General features: G+C 39.1%; 1 protein-coding gene across 1 annotated transcript in view; it reads right to left on the reverse strand.

Annotated features, from left to right (window-relative positions):
• Dgki (diacylglycerol kinase iota) overlaps positions 1-19204 on the reverse strand; it is a 434705-nt gene that overhangs the window by 83976 nt on the left and 331525 nt on the right. The window contains 3 exon segments of the mRNA XM_069996861.1: positions 666-793; positions 1927-1967; positions 4659-4728. Coding sequence (XP_069852962.1) covers positions 666-793; positions 1927-1967; positions 4659-4728 — 239 coding nt within the window.

Consider the following 19204-nt stretch of genomic DNA (forward strand, 5'->3'; position numbering starts at 1 on the left):
TAATAAAAGCAAATGTGTAAGGTTATTGTTGACAATGATAAGGACGAGGAAAAGGAGGAGGAAGAGAAGGAGGAGCGTTTTTAGGACATAATATATAATGAGCATCTACTGAATGCTAGAACCTTTTGTTTTACTGTATCAATTCATTTACTTATCAAGTAATTTTGGGTGGTTATTATTATGATAATAATATAATTATTATTTATATAATTATTTCACAGATGAGGAAAAAAAGCACAGAGCACTCTGAGTGCCTGTCTCATAGCATTTGACTTTCTGTAAGTCCTTGATATGTCTTGGTTATTGCTACATAATAGGTATGTGCAAGCAGCCTGAACACAGCAGAGAGGACCCAAAGGAAAAATAAGGGAATAACTGCAAAATCACCAGTATCAACTTTTTGTTTGGGTAACAGAGCAAATAAAATGAAGACACATACACAAATGCAAGTTGTAGGATTTTCAGGCCTGGTGGGAAATGGAGATGTAATGGGTGAAGAAGGCTCAAAAGCCATATAAGATCTGACTGGAAATGAAGACAGTCTCATGACACAATCAATGGCTGCTTCCTTGCTCTAAACATACACAGGTATTTCCAAATGGTTTCACGTCAGATCCAAAGGCAAACCAGAATGGAGGTCATCCACCAAGGAGATACACACTTACCCCGAGGCCTGCTCCACCACCAGATCCGGCATGCCGGGCGGTGTCCCCGCCTGCTGCGACACTACCATATCTGGGTCCAGAATAAAAATCTCATCTTGGGAAATCTCCATGACAAAGTGCAAATGTTCCTACAGGAAGAAATATAAGTCTTTCAGATGACTGACAGGATGCTCAAATCATCACCTAGAGAACGAAACAGAGCATTCTTGAGCTCATAGAAGAACAAGATTCTGCCATACTGTATTTCCTGGGAAGCCTGCCAGTTGATGTTCCTTCCTTCCTGAAACACTACTGTAGCAAGACTGTACCAAGGGGAGAAGGGGGAGGGATGAATCTCTGACTCCCAACTGACCAGGATTTTATGAGGTATACTCAGAAATATTTTTGCCTTTATTTCTTTCTAAATCTCACCTCTCCCATGCCACTTACATAAGCATGGCATATGAAAACTTGGACTTCTACCCCCAAGGCTGAAGCGAAGGGACATGGTTGACAACCAGCTTTATCACTGGGTTCAGTCCTATACTTACTTTGTTTTCCTCTAAATGGAGGACTTGTTAACCTTAGGCAAAAGCATATTTTCCCCTTCTTTATTGAACTCTGGGGCTTGGTGAACTGAAATGAAGTAGCCTGTTTAAAACACTTGGGATCTCAAACTAGCTAGTAAGAAATACACTTAAAGAGTATAAACTTTGGCTGGCTGGAATCAAAGTACTCCTGTGAATGACAATTTGGACAGCCGGCTAGTGACAGTGTCTACCAGCCAAATTACTGTCTGGGCTCATTTGCCAAGCTAAGCGGTATCACTGAGTCCATAAATCACGAAATACATGAAGACAGTAAAGGTTTGTGGATTCAATTAGAAATGCCATTCCTAAATCTCTAAGTGAATAAATGTTTCTATTAGAAAAAACATATGAGAGCCAGGCACCAGTGGCTCACACCTGTAATCCTAGCTACTTAGGAGGCTGAGATCCAAGGATTACGGTTCAAAGCCAGTCCAGGCAGGAAAGACCAAGAGACTCTTATCTCTAATTAACCACTAGAAAACCAGAAGTAGCACTGTGGCTCAAGTGGTAGAGTGCTTGTCTTGAGCTGAAGAGCCTGATCAGGGACAGTGCCCAGGCCCAGAGTTCAAGCCCCATGAGCAGAAAAAAAAAAAAAAAAAAAAAAGAAAACAATGTATGAGATTAACTACTAGTACAGTACACTGGCTTGTGAATTATTTTTCACTTCCATAATCAGACAGAAATAAACTTACCTGAGATCTGTCTATCCGATAAAAGCGGTCAGCTGAAGTTGCTAAAGGAAAAATAAAGATGCATATGGCATTCAGTCATTCGTAACCTGTCACCAGCTTTATAGTTTGACCTTCCACTATACCCATAAAGAGTTTTACATGGCAGGTCTAAATCTACTAAGAAAAACGGCATTCCCATACCTCACCCACTGAACTCCAGTGATGAGGAAGCTCTTCTCCATCACACCTGCCACTGATGTCTTACTTGTGTTTTCAGGACCAACTCAAATGCTCCCAATTCTAGGAGACACTTTTGCAGTGTCTGCTCTGGAAAGAATGGAATTCCCCTATCTCTGTTCACATTTGCATTTTCTCTAAATGTCTTGTGTAGACCATCTTCATAAGTAACTATGAAACTAGAAGACTTTCCTCTTAGATATTTCTCTTTCATTTATTCTTTTATGGCTCCACCGATTAGCTCAGGCTCTTCAGCAGAACTAGGGCTCAACATGTTTAAGTAAATAAAGCTTAAAAAAATCTGTCCTTAGATGGACTTCCAGAGAACTGACTCTCACTTTGAAAAACAGCTTGAAAGTTCCAGGCTCAGGACTTGGGCCAGGGACCACATCTGGTCTCACAGGATGCATTCCTCAAGGAGGCCACAAAAACAAAGCAGTAATTATTACTTAAACGTTCCCTAGAAGGGTTTGGGCAGCATTTGTGGTTTGAGAGAAAAAAAAATTATAAAGTAAGAATTTGGGATGTCTAGAAAGTTTGATTACTTTTAATATTAAAAAGAATAATATTCCTCCTCACTTAAGTTTCTCCAGAGTCTAAATATTAAACAGATTTTTACAAAGAAATAAAAAGCATCCAAGTGGAAAACTCAAAATGCAAAAACTTGCAAAAACTTACAAAAAATCACATTTGTGTGTGTGTGTGTGTGCATACATGCATGCGTGCATGTGTGCATGCATGTGTGATTTGGCGTGCAAGCTTTACTGAAAATCAAACTCAAGGCCTCTGGTTGCCTGTTTTTCAGATAGTCTCATACTAACTTTGCTGAGCCAGGCTAGACTGGAATCCTCCTACCTGTTTCTCAGGTAACTGGAAATACACCTGTACAGCTTTGTAAGATAGAACTTCAATATCTACAGTCCTACTGTCAGTACCTCCCAAAGTGCTGGGGATACAGGTGGGAGTTACCATGCTCAGCCCCAAATCACAAAAATTTTAAAAGAGTAGGCTTTATTCAAAGGAAACTGATCTAAAAACAAGTCATTCAAGGTCTTAAAACATAAAACTAAGTGGTATACGGTACTGCCTGGCCATAATCCCAGTATTTAGGAGACCAAGGCAAGAAGAGTTTGAAAGCATCTTGTGTCACATTGTGAGACTCTCACGTTGTGAGGGAGGGAGGAAGGGAAGGAGAAAGGGAAAAAGGAGGAAGGGAGGGAAAGGGAAAACTACAATCAAAGTTGTCTCTGAAGAACTTACAAAGATTGCTGCCAGTGGCTCATGCCTGTATTACTAGCTATTCAGGAAACTAAAATCAGATGATTGCAGTTCAGAACCAGCTCAATTAACCACCCAAAAACTGGAAGTAAAGGCATAGATCAAGTGGTAGAATCTCGAATAAAAAAGCCAGGCCATGAATTCAAGCCCCAGTTACCAGCACACACGAAAAAACCTGACTCTATATGGTTTCAGTTTGGAGACTAGTCACCATGGTAGTTTTATCTAAGCTTGAACATGGAATATATTATTAATATTTCTACAATTAATATTAATCTATTAATACTTTTAATAATATTTCTACAATTTCCTTAAACATAAGTTGTTCTCCTGTGACTTCACAAATGGAAAATGCTTCTTACTGCTATAGCCTACAGGACATGGAGTAAAATCTTCAGAGAGCTGGTAATGGAAGCCGGTATTCTGATTTATGTGGGTCAGATTTCATTTGGACACATGTGCTCTTCTGTGTACCTGTTTGCCAGTCATGCATGTAGTGGAACCCTTAATGTCATGTATGCCCTCTCAAGTGCACACACAGACAAAAGCATGCCTACAGTAATAAACTTTGTCTCCACACAGACAACAGAAACTAGAGATAGACACATTGGGTACTATATACACGAGAATGTATAGAAATAAAAATGTGAAGTGTAGATAATTGGATAGAAAATTGAGATCCAGCTGATCTGGGGGAATGAGAAATGCTTGAGAAGATGCACAGGCTCATTAAGTGACCCCATTAATGCATGCAGTATGTCATGCTTAGCAGAGCAGATTTGAAGGCCCTTGAAGTTTTCTAGCCTTCCTCCTCAGAGTTTTGCACTAGCGTGAAACAAGGTTCTCACAAAAAATAATAGGAACATTCCATGGCCTGCAAAGAATGGTGAAATGTATACCCATCTGGGGTTTATGGAAGCTAACAAATGGCCTGCACTGATTTAAGGGAGGGATGCAACAGTTTTAAGAAAAGGAGCACGATCACAAGAAAACTGTCAGCTTCAGAGAGCTTGATGCTGAATTCAGCCAGTTAACCAGCATGCGTGGAGGGAAATGACCTCATAGAGGTATACGCCATCAGCCAAACCCATACATGTTCATTGACAGGCCAAGTCCCAGGGTGTCGCATCATCTGAAGGCATTTTAAATAATCTTGGAGACAATCAGAGTTGATCAGTCCACAGCTTGCCCTGTTGCCTCTCTAACCCCATCCCTGGGGGTTGTCCAGAAATACTCACCATCTAGGAAGCACCACCGAGGAGACAGCCTTTGAGCTGAGAGTGCCCTGGGGAAGGAGGTTTCATGGTCCTGGGCAAGAAGACACACACATTCTAATGGTTTCACTTGTACAACCCCACAGCTTCCCTCCCTCCACATCCTGCCAAATTGCCTACTTCTAGAAGCATGTAGTTTTTTGTTGTGTTTTTTACAACAAAGAACATTCTAGAAACAAACACAACTCTGCTGTCAGGTTCTCTACTGCACATAGATCTCCCCAAAGCAAGTCCCGCTTAAAACATCCAGGGAGTTCTCCACAGTTATGTTCAACAGAAATGATCTAACTTGAGATATGCTTACTTCCTCTGGACAATTTCTTTCTTTCCCTTTGTGAAGCCGAGGAACTTGCAGCAGCTGGCTGTGACTTACATTGCTGTCCTCCACACAGATCTAAGGCATGAGCACAGAATGGGAGACAATCGGACTTGCTCTACTGGTCACAGGAGACTTGACAGTATGTAAGGAAACACTAGGAGCCCTCCATATTCAGGCTGCAGGTCTCTGGGAAACTGAGTTGCATTATTACAAGACCATATGTTGAAATCATTTCTACCTTCTGCCATCTCTACCACATACCCAGCTACATAGTAGATTAGGAAGAAGTCTTGCCAGGCATTGTTAGGATTGCTTATATTCCCTTCCTTGTTGTATCTGAAGTCTGTTTGGGCTAAGCATTCTTTCTTTCCTCTAAACTGGGATTCATATATTTCCTTGCCAAAGCTAACTGTTTATTTAGTTTCTGGACTACTCATGTTCTTCTGTCAAACTTTATTTCTGCAGCATTACTAAAATCTACTCCCTAATTGTTCTGTCTCTAATGATCCCTTCTCTTTAAAAACTAAATGATTCTTGCCAGGTGCCAGAAGCTCACACCTGTAATCCTACCTACACAGGAGGCTGAGATCTGAGGATCATGGTTCAAAGCCAGTCTGGGCAGGAAAGTGTATCTCCAATAAGCTACTCAGAAAAAGCTGGATGTGGCTCAAGTTGTAGAGCACTAGCTTGAGCACAGAGAGGTTCAGGGACAGAGCCCAGGCCCTGAGTTCAATCCTTAGGAGCAGCAAAAAGTAAAACAAAAGTGATTCTCCACAGATCCTGCTGTGTCTTCTAGTAATTTTCTTAATCTCTGCTTTCCAAGGCCCTGCAAAACTTCCAATGTACATATCTCCTACCTCCCACACCTAGATAGACACTTTCAACATGAACTAGAGAAGTCTGGCTTCTAGAAATCTTTCTAGAGATTGCCAGGACCAGCTTCCTTTCCTGAGTTACTACTTTTAGCCCCAAACTTCCTTAAAGTCTTTGAAGCTTTCACTTCTTAAAAAGAATTAAGATTCTGTTAGCAGAAGAGACTAGGGAAGTGGCAGATGGAAAACTAGGAAAATTATCTCCTTATGATCCTAAGCTTTTGAAAGTTAAAAATTCCCCACACTAACAGAGCTTTGCTCACTCATGGTATCTGGCAGCTGACAAAAACATTTTCTAGTTTATAACCTGTGATTTGTAGCATCAAATCCTAGCTTGAAATGATGAAATCAGATAAATGAGGACCATTAGGTCGCTATGGATGAGATACAGGGAGCCCTTTTAGGGACCTGTGATGCTGGAGATCCTTAAGAACAACTGCATTGGCCACCATGTAGACTTGTCCCTGAAATCCGTGGTACAGATAATGTTGTATATTCCGAGAAGGCAAGGGAAGCACATGAGAACAGCATAGAAGTCACAAGACAAGCAATCAGGAGTTACAACTTCCAGGGGTGGACTAGGAAGGATGTTCTTAGCACTCTAGTTGCCTTTCTTGGTCCTCAAGCAAAACCTACCCTTCAACCAGTGTCCTCAAAGGGTGCCTCCTGGAACAGCGACATCAACTGGGAATAGATCTCCAGTTCCCACCTCAGCCATATCCTGAAACCCTGGGGTGGACCTCAGGGGTCTGTCTTCACAAGACTCCAGATGAAGGAACCACACTGAAGGATCCACAAAGTGGACAAGGGGATCAAACTTATCATCAGAAATCATCAGTTACTAAAGCTTTCCATACCAATGGATTCCTGAAGTAAATACTAAATACAGTTAAAAACTAGGCTTCTGTCAGCACAGCTATCTAACTTTGTACTTATGGATATGAGCTGACAGAGTTATTTAAAAGAGTTCCCATGGACTGGCTTGGTCAACCTATTGATTGAACTAAAGGAAATATTGACATGAGCCTAGGTATGAAAGAATCGCATTTACGATTTGGAGAATTCTAGTCTGATACATGAAATTCTCTGACTTAACAGAATATAAGGTTCTGAATATATTCTTACAAGTGTAGAGCTACCAACATCTCTCTGTTTGGTGAGAAAAGTAATTATAAACCAGGAAATTTGAAGTCGATTTGATGTGTTTAGTGGGAACGGTGACAGCTAATAAATAGAGAGATTAACAGAAACATGATGCATTCTCAAAGACAAAAGGGGCCTAAGTGCCAACATTAAGTTCTGATGTTGAATATTAGAGAGCAACATGAAAGCGTCTCCTAATTTCTGCAGGTACAAATGAACTGAAAGAAGGCAGGAATATTTTATTTATCATTTTGTAAATGTAAGAATGCATAATATGACCACCCATACAGTCAAATTAGACAATTTTAGATACTATTTAGTCTAATTTAATAAAGCACAGGCTGAAATATTTCCCCAACTGTATGCCCAGTTTACCACAATACTGATTTAATTTCATATTTATTTAATGTGCAGATTGCTGGCTGTGTCTGGAGACCTTATGTATGTACCTGATTTCTTTTATTACCCTTATTTTTGTTTATTTACTCCACAGAATAGAATAGAAAGATTTTTTTTCCTTTATTCCAAGGCTTATGTGTGGTTTCAGCATGAACATTCACAATTACTGCACTGCATGGGAGCACTGTGGGGACCACTCACAGATCTCATCTTTGCTCTGGAAATTGTTTTTTTTCTTAAGTGTCTTCTACTAGCCACATGGTTCCTTAACTGTCCTTCATTATCTAGCAATAAAGAGTGGCCAGCCTCTCCCTTCCTCTGGAATGCTGATTAACAGTGATTCATTAAGGTGGTAAGCTTAAAATAACAGGATTGAAAGGGGTGACACGGATCAAGACTGCACTGTATTTATAAATGGCTCTGTAAAGTGGCAACTCCTTTATACAACTACTTAAAGGTAATAGTTTAAAAAAAACTATAGAGAATAGACAAAGATCAACAGAAGCATTCATGGAATCCATAAACAGAGAGCTGAAAGAATTCAGGGAGACCACAAAGGGAATGCTGAATGGAGCCTGACAGAAGGAATGGGAGTCCAAGGAAACCATAACTAATCAACTAAGTGATTTGAAAATAAACACTGAACACCAAATTAAGGAAGTAAAGAAGTTCATACAAGATCTAAAACAAAGCTCCAACAAAGAATTTGAAGCCATCAAAGTCGACCAATTAGAAGGAAAAGAAATAAAGAACAAAGTAGAATGTCTTGACAGTAGGTTAGACCATGCAGAAGATTGAATCTCAGGGATTGAAGACAGCCTACATATTATAGAGAAAGAACACACAACTATCCAAGACAAATTCAAGAAATATGATAGATCTATTCAACATTTGGAAGACACCATCAGCAGGCTTAATCTGAGGATAATGGGTGTGGAGGAGCACCTAGAGACAGAAGTTAATGGTCTAGAAAATTTCTTTAACAGGATCCTAGCAGAGAACTTCTCAAACATGCAAAAAGATAGGCCTATTCAGATACAAGAAGCTTTTAGAACCCCAAATAGACCAGACCAGAACAGGACATCCCACTGTCACATTATAATCTGCACAGGATCAATTCAGACAAAGGAAAAGATCCTTAAAGCTGTCAAGGAAAAAAGATCAATCGCCTATAAAGGGAAACCAATTAGAATCATTTGAGATTTGTCAGCAGAGACAATTAAAGCAAGAAGAGTCTGGAATGATGTATGCTATGCCCTAAAGATAAAACAACTATCAACCAAGAATACTGTACCCAGCTAAACTCTCCATCATAACAGCAGGTCAAATAAAAACCTTCCATAGCAGAGAAAAACTGAAACAATATATTTCCACCAAACCAGCCCTACAAAGAATATTTAAAGATGTCCTACACATAAAAAACCAACAAGACCACAATAAAGGCCAAGAAACCAAACCCACACTGAGAATCCAAGAACCATAGGAAGAACCCAGTTGCCGCAGCTCCCCAAGAAGGTGGATAACATGGCAGGAACTACCAAATACCTCTCACTCCTATCTCTCATCATTAAGGGACTTAACTCTCCAATTAAAAGACATAGACTGTCTAGTTGGATTAAAAAAGCAAGATCCTTCTATCTGCTGCCTTCAGGAGTCACACCTTGCCCATAAAAACAAACACATTTTGAAAGTGAAAGGCTGAAACAAAATCTACCAAGCAAATGGCCCCCACAAACAGGCAGGAGTTGCAATCCTAATATCAGATAAAATAGACTTCAGATTAAAATTCGTGAGAAGAGATAAAGAAGGTCGCTACATACTAATTAAAGGATCTCTTCTTCAGGAGGATATTACAATTCTAAGTATCTATTTGCCAAATAACAGAGCACTCAAATTTATTCAAGAAATACTACTTTCCTTCAAATCTCACATAGATCCAAAGACATTAATCGTTGGGGACTCTAACACACCACTTTCCCCACTAGATAGATCAACTCAGTAAAAACTCAACAGAAAAAACGCAGATCTAAACAACTGCAGAGATCAACTAGATTTAACAGACATCTACCGAATATTTCACCCACCAGCATCAAAATACACATTTTTCTCAGCAGCACATGGAACATTTTTCAAAATAGACCACATTTTAGGTCACAAAGCAAAATTGTCCGAATTCAGAAACATTGAAGTTATACCTTGCATCCTCTCAGACCACAAGGGAATAAAATTAGAATACAACACCAAAAGCCACCAAAGAAAGTCCTATAATACATGGAGGCTGAACAACACGCTGTTGAATCACGAGTGGGTCATAGAAGAGATTAGAAATGAAATTCAAATGTTCATTATATTCAACAAAAATGAACACACAAATTACCAAGTCCTCTGGGACACAGCAAAGGCAGTACTCAGAGGAAAGTTGATAGCTCTGAGTTCATTCATCAACAAATTGAAGACATCTGAAACCAAAAATTTAATGAGACATCTGAACCTCCTTGAAAAAGAGCAGCAAGATAAACCCCAATCCAGTAGATGGAAAGAAATAATTAAAATTAAATCAGAATTAAATGAATTAGAATCCCAAAAAAACTATAGAAAGAATCAACAAAACAAAGAGTTGGAAAAATTAATAAAATTGACAGACCCTTAGCAAATCTTATCAGAAAAAGAAGAGCACATACCCAAATAAATAAACTCAGAGATGAGAATGGAAACATCACCACCGAAACAACCAAGATTCAGAACATTATAAAGGAAGACTTTTCAAAACTTTATGCTAGTAAGTTTGAGAACTTGGCAGAAATGGACCTTTTCCTAGCAAATATTGACATGCTGAAACTAAACCAAGATGAGTTAAATCATCTTAACAGGCCCAGATCAAGCATGAAATAAAAACAGCAGTAAGAGACCTCCCATCTAAGAAAAGCCCAGGACCAGATGGTTTTATGGAATTATACAATGCCTTCAAAGCATAGCTTACACCAATACTCCTCCAACTCTTCAATGAAATTGAACTCATTCTATGAAGCCATCATAACCCTCATCCCAAAACCAGGCAGGAACTCATCAAAGAAAAAGAACTATAGACCCATTTCTTTGATGAACATTGATGCAAAACTTCTCAACAAAATTTTAGCCAATCAACTCCAACAATTCATCCAAAAAACTCATATACCACGATCAAACAGGATTCATTTCAGGGATGCAAAGCTGGTTCAATATACGCAAATCAATTAATATAATTCATCACAACAACAAGAGCAAGGATAAGAACCACATGGTTATCTCAACAGATGCAGAAAAAGCATTTGACAAGATCAACACCCCTTTATGATGAAGGTTCTGGAAAAATTAGGAATCCACGGAGCATTCCTCATTACAATAAAGGCTGTATATGACAAACCTACAGCCAGCATTATACTTAATGGTGAAAAACTAAAGCCATTTCCTCTTAACTCAGGAATGAGACAAGGATGTCGACTCTCTCCACTTGTCTTCCATCTAGTATTAGAATGCCTAACCACAGCAATAAGACAAGATGCAAACATAAGGGGGATCCAAATAGGGAAAGATGAAGTAAAACTCACCCTCTTTGCAGATGACGTGAACTTGTATTTACAAAATCCCACGGACTCCACTCCCAAATTACTCAAGCTGACTCAAAACTTTGGCAAAATAGCAGGGTATAAAATTAACCCTCAAAAATCAATGGCTTTTCTGTATACCAACAATGACAAAAGCATGGCTGAAATTAGGAAAGCAATTCCATTCGTAATAGCCCACAAAAAATAAAATACCTAGGAATTAACTTAACCAAAGAAGTGAAGAATGTCTATGATGAAAATATTAAAAACCTGAAAAAGGAAATCAAAATAGAACTTAGAAAGTGGAAAAACCTCCCATGCTCCTGGAATGGAAGGATCAACATCGTGAAAATGGCAATACTTCCCAAGGCTACCTACAAATTCAATGTCATACCTATCAATATTTCAATCTCATTTTCAAGGAAATAGAAGAGGCAATCCAAAAATTCATATGGAACAATAAAAGACCCCGAATAGCAAAAACGATCCTTGACAGAAAGAACAGTGATGGAGGAATATCAATACCAAATTTCAAACTCTACTACACAGCCATAGTAATCAAAACACAAGAACAGACCTCAGGACCAATGGAATAAAATTGAAAACCCAGAAATGAACCCACAGACCTATAGCCATCTAATCTTCAACAAGGTAGCTAAAAAAATAGAATGGAAGAAAGACAGCCTCTTCAGTAAATGGTACTGGCAAAATTGGTTAACTACTTGTAGAAACCTAAAGATAGATCCATATATAGCACCCTGCACCAGAATCAACTCCAAATGGATCAAAGACCTAGGAGTAAAAGCAGACACTCTGATGGATGGAATAGGACACAGGATGGAATAGGAGAAACCCTAGGTCTCCTTGGCACAGGCTGAAATTTTCTTAAAAGAGACTCAGAAACACAACAAATCAAAGAAAGTTTGGACAAATGGGATTGCATGAAATTGCATAGCTTCTGGATGGCAAAGGACATAGCTAGCAAGATCAATAGAAAGTCCATGGACAAGAGTCTCATATCTAAAATATACCTGGAACTCAAAAAATTAAATCCCCCAAACACAAATTCTCAAAGTAACAACTGCCCAATAAATAAGTGGGCTAAAGACTGAAAGAGAAACTACTCTGAAGAGGAAGGAAGGATGGCCAATAGACACATGAAGTAATGCTCAACCTCTCTAGCCATAAAAGAAGTGCGAATCAAAACAACATTGAGATACCACCGCACCCCAGTTAGAATGGCTATAATCAAGAACTCTAATAACAACAGGTGCTGGAGGGGATGTAGACAGAAGGAAACCCTACTACATTGTTGGTGGTAGAGTCAACTTGTTCAACCACTTTGGAAAGTAGTATGGAGGTTCCTCAAAAGACTCCATATAGAGCTGTCCCATGACCCAACAATCCCACTTTGGGGCATTTACCCAAATGATCACAAACAAGCTACCAGCACAACTATGTTCATTGAAGCATTATTTACCATAGCTAAGATATAGAAGCAACTCAGATACCCCTCAGTAGATGAATGGATCAAGAAAATGTGCTATATATATACACAATGGAATTCTATGCCTCCATCAGAAAGAATGACATTGCCCCATTTGTTAGGAAATGGAAAGACTTGGAAAATTATATTAAGTGAAGTAAGCCAGGCCCAAAGAAACATAGGTCCCATGGTTTCCCTTATTTGCAATAACTAGTATATGTCTGAGACAAGCAGAAAAGGTCAGATAAGTTGATGTTATGTGAAATGAACCCCAAGATAAGGATTCAAATGGTTTTTCTTTCTTACTATTGTTTCTAACACATTTATAAGATTATTTCTTTGTTGCTTTGTATGTCCCTCCCCCACAGTATAACCCCTGCTTTCACTGTATTTGATGTTGGTATAATTTGTGGAGGGGAAGGGAAAAAACAAATTGTTTAAATAGGGATACAGGTGGACCCACTGCAACAATGAGATGTACAAGTCATTATGTTGAAAAACAAACTTTACAACTTTGGCGGGGGGGGGGGGGGGGAGGAGGAGAAGGGGGTGTGTTGGGGTGGGGTGGGTGGGAGATGGGAAGGGATGGGAAGGGGAAACAAAGGAGGAGCCAACAATGCTTGAAAAGAAATGTATTCATTATCTTGCCCATGTAATTGTAACCCCTCTATACAGTATTTTCACAATAAAAAATAAACTATAAAGGAAAAAAAAGGAGCTTAAAAATCCTCAAAAAAATGAAGATTTTTCAGAAGATATCACACAATGTGTTCAATTAACAAGCAACATTTCATTTCATTTGAAGGAGAGGCAAACAGAAGAGTCAACAATTTCCAAGCCAGGTGCCGGTGGCTCAAGCCTGTAATCCTAGCTACTCAGGAGGCTGAGATCTGAGGATCACAGTTTGAAGCCAGCCCTGGAAGGAAAGCCCATGAGACTCTTACCTCCAATTAACAACCTGAAAAGGGTAAGTGGTGCTTTGGCTTAAGTGGTAGAGTGCTAGTCTTGAGCTGAAATGCTCAGGGACAGTGGCCATGCCCAGAGTTTAAGCCCTATGACCAACCAAAAAACAAAAGAAAACAATTTACATTTTAATCCACAAAAGAATTTGATGCAGAACATTATCACCTTTTTTGGTGCCAACACATATCGGATTGTCATCCAAATCAAAATGCTGAATCATTGAGTAGTTTTCACAATCTTCCAGTGTGGAACTGTTGTGCTACTTTTTGTATGTTTGTGTGTACATATGTTTTTTTAGAGAAGGGAACTCTGTTTTCTATAGATCAAAAGAAGCAATCTGAGATTCCCAAAGGATATAAAAGCCATTCATTTAAATGATCAAAAACATAGGCCAAAAGAAATTCAACAAAATAGGTTCAAATCAGTAAAATGTCTTAACAATACTTGAAGATTCACAGGCAGAACAATCTCCATTTCCAAGGTGTGGGTGACTGCAATGCCAAGTGGAGACTCTTTGAGCTTGCTAGTGGAGGGATGTTGGGTCAATTTCTGCTCTTAAAGGGATTCTCACCTCTTGGTCCCTTCCAAACATTTCTTTCCAAGCCTCAGCTGAAGTGGGGAGTGTGGGTCTGGCTGGCGCCATCTTGGCTACAGGGTGGATGATAGGGTTTGGCATTTTGTCTTCATGATGGGGGAAGGTAAAGCCCCCACCTCTCAGGTGATAGGCATGTCTGAATCCCTGGAGGAGTGGGGTGAGGGGACTTGGATGATAGGTTACTAAACCTGTCAGTCCAGTGCCAGGGACTCGAGTTTCTTGTGACCCTGATCCCTGAGACCCGACCCTATTTAGGCCTGGACCAGCTCAGGTGCCATTGTGCCCTGACACGTCTCCGGGTTCATGTCCTGTGTCCTGTCTCCTGGCTCTTCTTCGGTTACCATGGCATCCCGCTTCAGTTCTCCATTGGAGCTGCATTGGTTTGTTGGTCTTGTTTTTGTTCTTTTTTTCCCCTCTAGCCTTCATGGCTCAGTTGCCTAACAGTGTTAAGTGTATTTTCTGACTGCTGGTCTTTGAGATAGGAGTCCACCATGCAGCCACTGGCCTTTTAATAAAGACTCTGATTTGATCTTTCAAAATATGGCTTCTCCATTGCCATACAACAGACTACTACTTAAGTATATTTTAAGGGACAAAGGGGAAGGATAATTACATTGGATACTGAAAGGTCTGAATAATTGAGGTTAAGTAATACATCATTAATGAAAAGCACAAGACTCTGACTTAAGAAGTCAACAATACTGGAAAGAAAAATTGGAATGTGCTTCTGGCAAATGAAGATTCAATTGCGACTTCGGACGTTACTGAAGAAGCAAAGTAGAGACGTCTCCCAACTTTTTGGAAGTGCTACCTTGAAATAGGTTTGGATATGTTCTTCTTATTTTGAAGCTCTTTTTATCTTTTTCTTTAAAAAAAAAGTGAGCTCATAAGAGGATAGCTATGTTTAAAAGTCATTTTCAAAGAAAATGGAACTAACATCTGAAAAGATGCATAGTAAAAGTAAATTACATATTTGCAAATAAGATAGATAGGTGGGACACAGGTGGCTTGTGCCTATAATCCTAGCTACTCAGGAAGCTGAAATCTACAGATCAAGGTTCAAAGCCAGCCAGGGGAGTCAAATTTGAAAAACTCCATTTAACCAACAAAAAAGGTGGAAGTACAAGTGAAGCTGTGGCTTAAGTGCTAGAGCACCTGTCTTAAGGAAAAGAAAAGCTAAGGAAGAGAGCTCAAAGCTCTGAGATCAAGCCCTAGTACTGCCTATGCCACAATCTCTACATCACTTATACTGGGACATAAAAGTTGGAGGTTTCTTGAAATCAGTGTCAAGTAGCAGATGGACAAAATATGAAACACACAAACAAACACACAAACTATATATAAAACAAAAAACAGAATTCTAGAGACTACCTCAAAAAGACCCGAGGGAGGAGAAGAGAAGAGTAAGCAGGGGCAGGAAACTGATAGTCACCAAGTGGTTGTCATTGTAGTGGCTGGTTTACAATTTAGTCAGAAGACTGAGCAAAAATGATTTATAATGAGAAAGTACTTTGTGGGAAAACTGATACTTCTGTAGGATGAAATACTTTTCCTCATCCAAGAAGAAGAATTGAGATAAGATGAAAATGTTCCTGTTAGGGATTTTAGATATCATAGAAGACATGAGCTGTGAAAATGAAGGAAGCACTATGTGCAATATTGGATATAATGCAGCCAGAAATGGTGTGAGGCCAGTTTCCAAGGTTGCTATCTTAGAAGTCATGATAATGGCAGCCCCTACATGAGGATTTAGGGACCTTTCTTATCTTGTCTGGGCCCGGATGCCTCAATTTGTAAAACAGTTTTAATAATATCTATCCTGGAAAATTCTTTTGAGAGACAAATGATGTATAAAATCATTGGCCTATTGGCAGTTCCATATTGACAGACAGATAAAAATAGTCTGGGAAACAAAAGTCTGTTCCCTAAGGCAAATCCCACTTTAGTCACATGATGAGCAGGCCACATTCCAGACTAGCTTGGATAGCCTAGCCATGGCTGTCTCAGCACAATATTGCAACAGTGTTTTATCCACAGTTTCTTGGATTCTGAGACAAGAATGAAATGAACTAATTAGTATGAGTGAGAAGGAACTAAGGAAGGAAGGAAGGAAGGAAGGAAGGAAGGAAGGAAGGAAGGAAGGAAGGAAGGAAGGAAGGAAGGAAGGAAGGAAGGAAGGAAGGAAGGAAGGAAGGAAAGAAGGAAGAAAGGAGGAAGGAAGGAAGGAAGGAAAGAAGGAAGGAAGGAAGGAAGGAAGGAAGGAAGGAAGGAAGGAAGGAAGCACCATGTAGGCAGGCATTAATCAAAAGGTAAAACCATGTCATATGTTCCTTTGGGGCTTGTATGGCTTGTTGTAATCAGTAGTCCATTTCTGTTCCCTTTAATTCTCCAGGTACATTGCTTACCTACTCACTACTCTACCCATATACTCTACCTTTTGAAAATCCCATAGAAATATGTTCATCATCTCTTTAAAAACCTGAAAAAGGAAATCAAAATAGAACTGAGAAAATGGAAAAAACTCCCATGCTCCTGGATTGGATGGATCAACATCGTGAAAATGGCAATACTCCCCAAAGCTATCTACAAATTCAATGTCATACCTATCAATATTCCAACATCATCCTTCATGGAAATAGAAGAGGCAATCCAAAAATTCATATGGAACAATGAAAGACCCTGAATAGTAAAAATGATCCTTAACAGAAAGAACAGGCTGGAGGAATATCAATACCAAATTTCAAACTCTATTATAAAGCCATAGTAATCAAAACAGCTTGGTACCGGCACAAGAACAGACCTCAGGACCAATGGAATAAAATTGAAAACCCAGAAATGAACCCACAGACCTATAGCCATCTAATCTTCGACAAGGTAGCTAAAAAAATAGAATGGAAGAAAGACAGCCTCTTCAGTAAATGGTGCTGGCAAAATTGGTTAACTACTTGTAGAAAACTAAAGATAGATCCATATATAGCACCCTGCACCAGAATCAACTCCAAATGGATCAAAGACCTTGAACTCAAAGCAGACACTCTGAAAACATTACAGGATGGAATAGGAGAAACCCTAGGTCTCCTTGGCACAGGCTGAAATTTTCTTAAAGGGGACTCAGAAACACAACAAATCAAAGAAAGTTTGGACAAATGGGATTGCATGAAGTTGCAGAGCTTCTGCATGGCAAAGGACATAGTTAGCAAGATCCATAGGAAGCTCACGGATTGAGAGAAGATCTTCACTAGGCATACAACGGACAAGGGTCTCATATCTAAAATATACCTGAAACTCAAAAAAATTAAATCCCCAACAACAAATTCTCATAGAAACAACTGCCCAATAAACAAGTGGGCTAAAGACTGAAAGAGAAACTTCTCTGAAGAGGAAAGAAGGATGGCCAATAGACACATGAAGAAATCCTCAACCTCACTAGACACTAGACATAAAAGAAATGCAAATCAAAACAACATTGAGATACCACCTCACCCCAGTTAAAATGGCAAAAATCAAGAACTCTAATAACAACAGATGCTGGAGGGGATGTGGACAGAAGGGAACCCTTCTGCATTGCTGGTGGGAGTGTAAACTTGTTCAGCCACTTTGGAAAGCAGTATGGAGGTTCCTCAAAAGACCCTACATAGAACTCCCCTATGACCCAGCAATTCCACTTTTGGGCATTTACCCAAATGATCACAAATAAGACCATAGTAAAGCTACCAGCACGACTATGTTTATTGCAGCATTATTTACCATAGCTAAGATATGGAACCAACCCAGATGCCCCTCAGTAGATGAATGGATCAAGAAAATGTGCTATATATATATATATATATATATATATATATATATATATATATATATACACACACACACACACACACACACACACAATGTAATTCTATGCCTCCATCAGAAAGAATGACATTGCCCCATTTGTGAGGAAATGGAAAGACTTGGAAAAAATTATATTAAGTGAAGTAAGCCAGGCCCAAAGAAACATAGGTCCCATGGTTTCCCTTATTTGCAATAACCAGTATATGTCTGAGACGAGCAAAAATCGTCAGATAAGTTGATGTTAAGCAAAATGAATCCCAAGTTAAGGACTCAAAAATTTTTTTCTTTCTTGCTATTGTGTCTAACATATTTATAAGATATTTCTTTGTTGCTTTGTATGTCCCTCCCCCCACAGTATAACCCTTATTTTCACTATATTTGATGTTGGTATAATTTGTGGAGGGGAAGGGAAAAAACAAATTGTTTAAATAGGGATACAGGTGGACCCATTGCACCAATGAGATGTACAAGATCTTATGTCGAAAATGAACTATACATCCTTGGCATGGGGGTGAGGGATTTGGGGGGGGGGAGTTGGGAAGGGATGGGAGTGGGAAACAAAGGAGGAGGCAACAATGCTTGATAAGAAATGTAGTCATTACCTTGCCCATGTAATTTTAACCCCTCTGTATTGTATTTTTACAATAATAAAAGAAAAGAAATATGTTCATCAATGGAACAATAGGAAACCACACCCGAGCCAAGGAATGGAGATTACTTTTCACTTAAAGAACATTCTGATGACAGTTATTATATATGTATATTATATGTATTGTTAATTATAGTTTTGAACTTGATGCAAGTATGGATGATCTTAATAGGTTTTGAGCACATCATGTGGTTATTTCATTTTCAAGTCTACATTCTGGACACCTGTAGCTCACACCTATAAGCCTAAGGACTCAGAAGGCTGAGATCTGATTATCTCAATTCAAAGCTAGCCTAGACTGACAAATCTGAGAACCTTACCTCTTATAACCAGCAAAATAAAAAATAAAATGCCAGAATTAGAAGTATAGTTCAAGTAGTAGACCACCAGCTGTGAGTAAATAAAACTAAGAGTGCAAGTAAAAGCTCCAATACAAGCACTAAATAAATAAGTCTGCATCCTGCTGTTTATTGCAAATATCATTTTTTAAGAACAATAGCAACCACTGTATATCAACTAAGTGCTTATTATCCACAGAGATTGGGCAAAATAAAGACTATGAATAGAGCACTAGTCTTGAAGAAACTGAGTAAGAACTTCATTCATCAGCCAGGCATTATTTCAATGATAGATGACTATGAAAAATACATTGTGATATAATATGAATAG

The sequence above is a fragment of the Dipodomys merriami genome, unplaced genomic scaffold, assembly GCF_024711535.1.
Source record: "Dipodomys merriami isolate MVZ:Mamm:240054 unplaced genomic scaffold, mDipMer1.0.p SCAF_5, whole genome shotgun sequence".
Taxonomy (NCBI): domain Eukaryota; kingdom Metazoa; phylum Chordata; class Mammalia; order Rodentia; family Heteromyidae; genus Dipodomys; species Dipodomys merriami.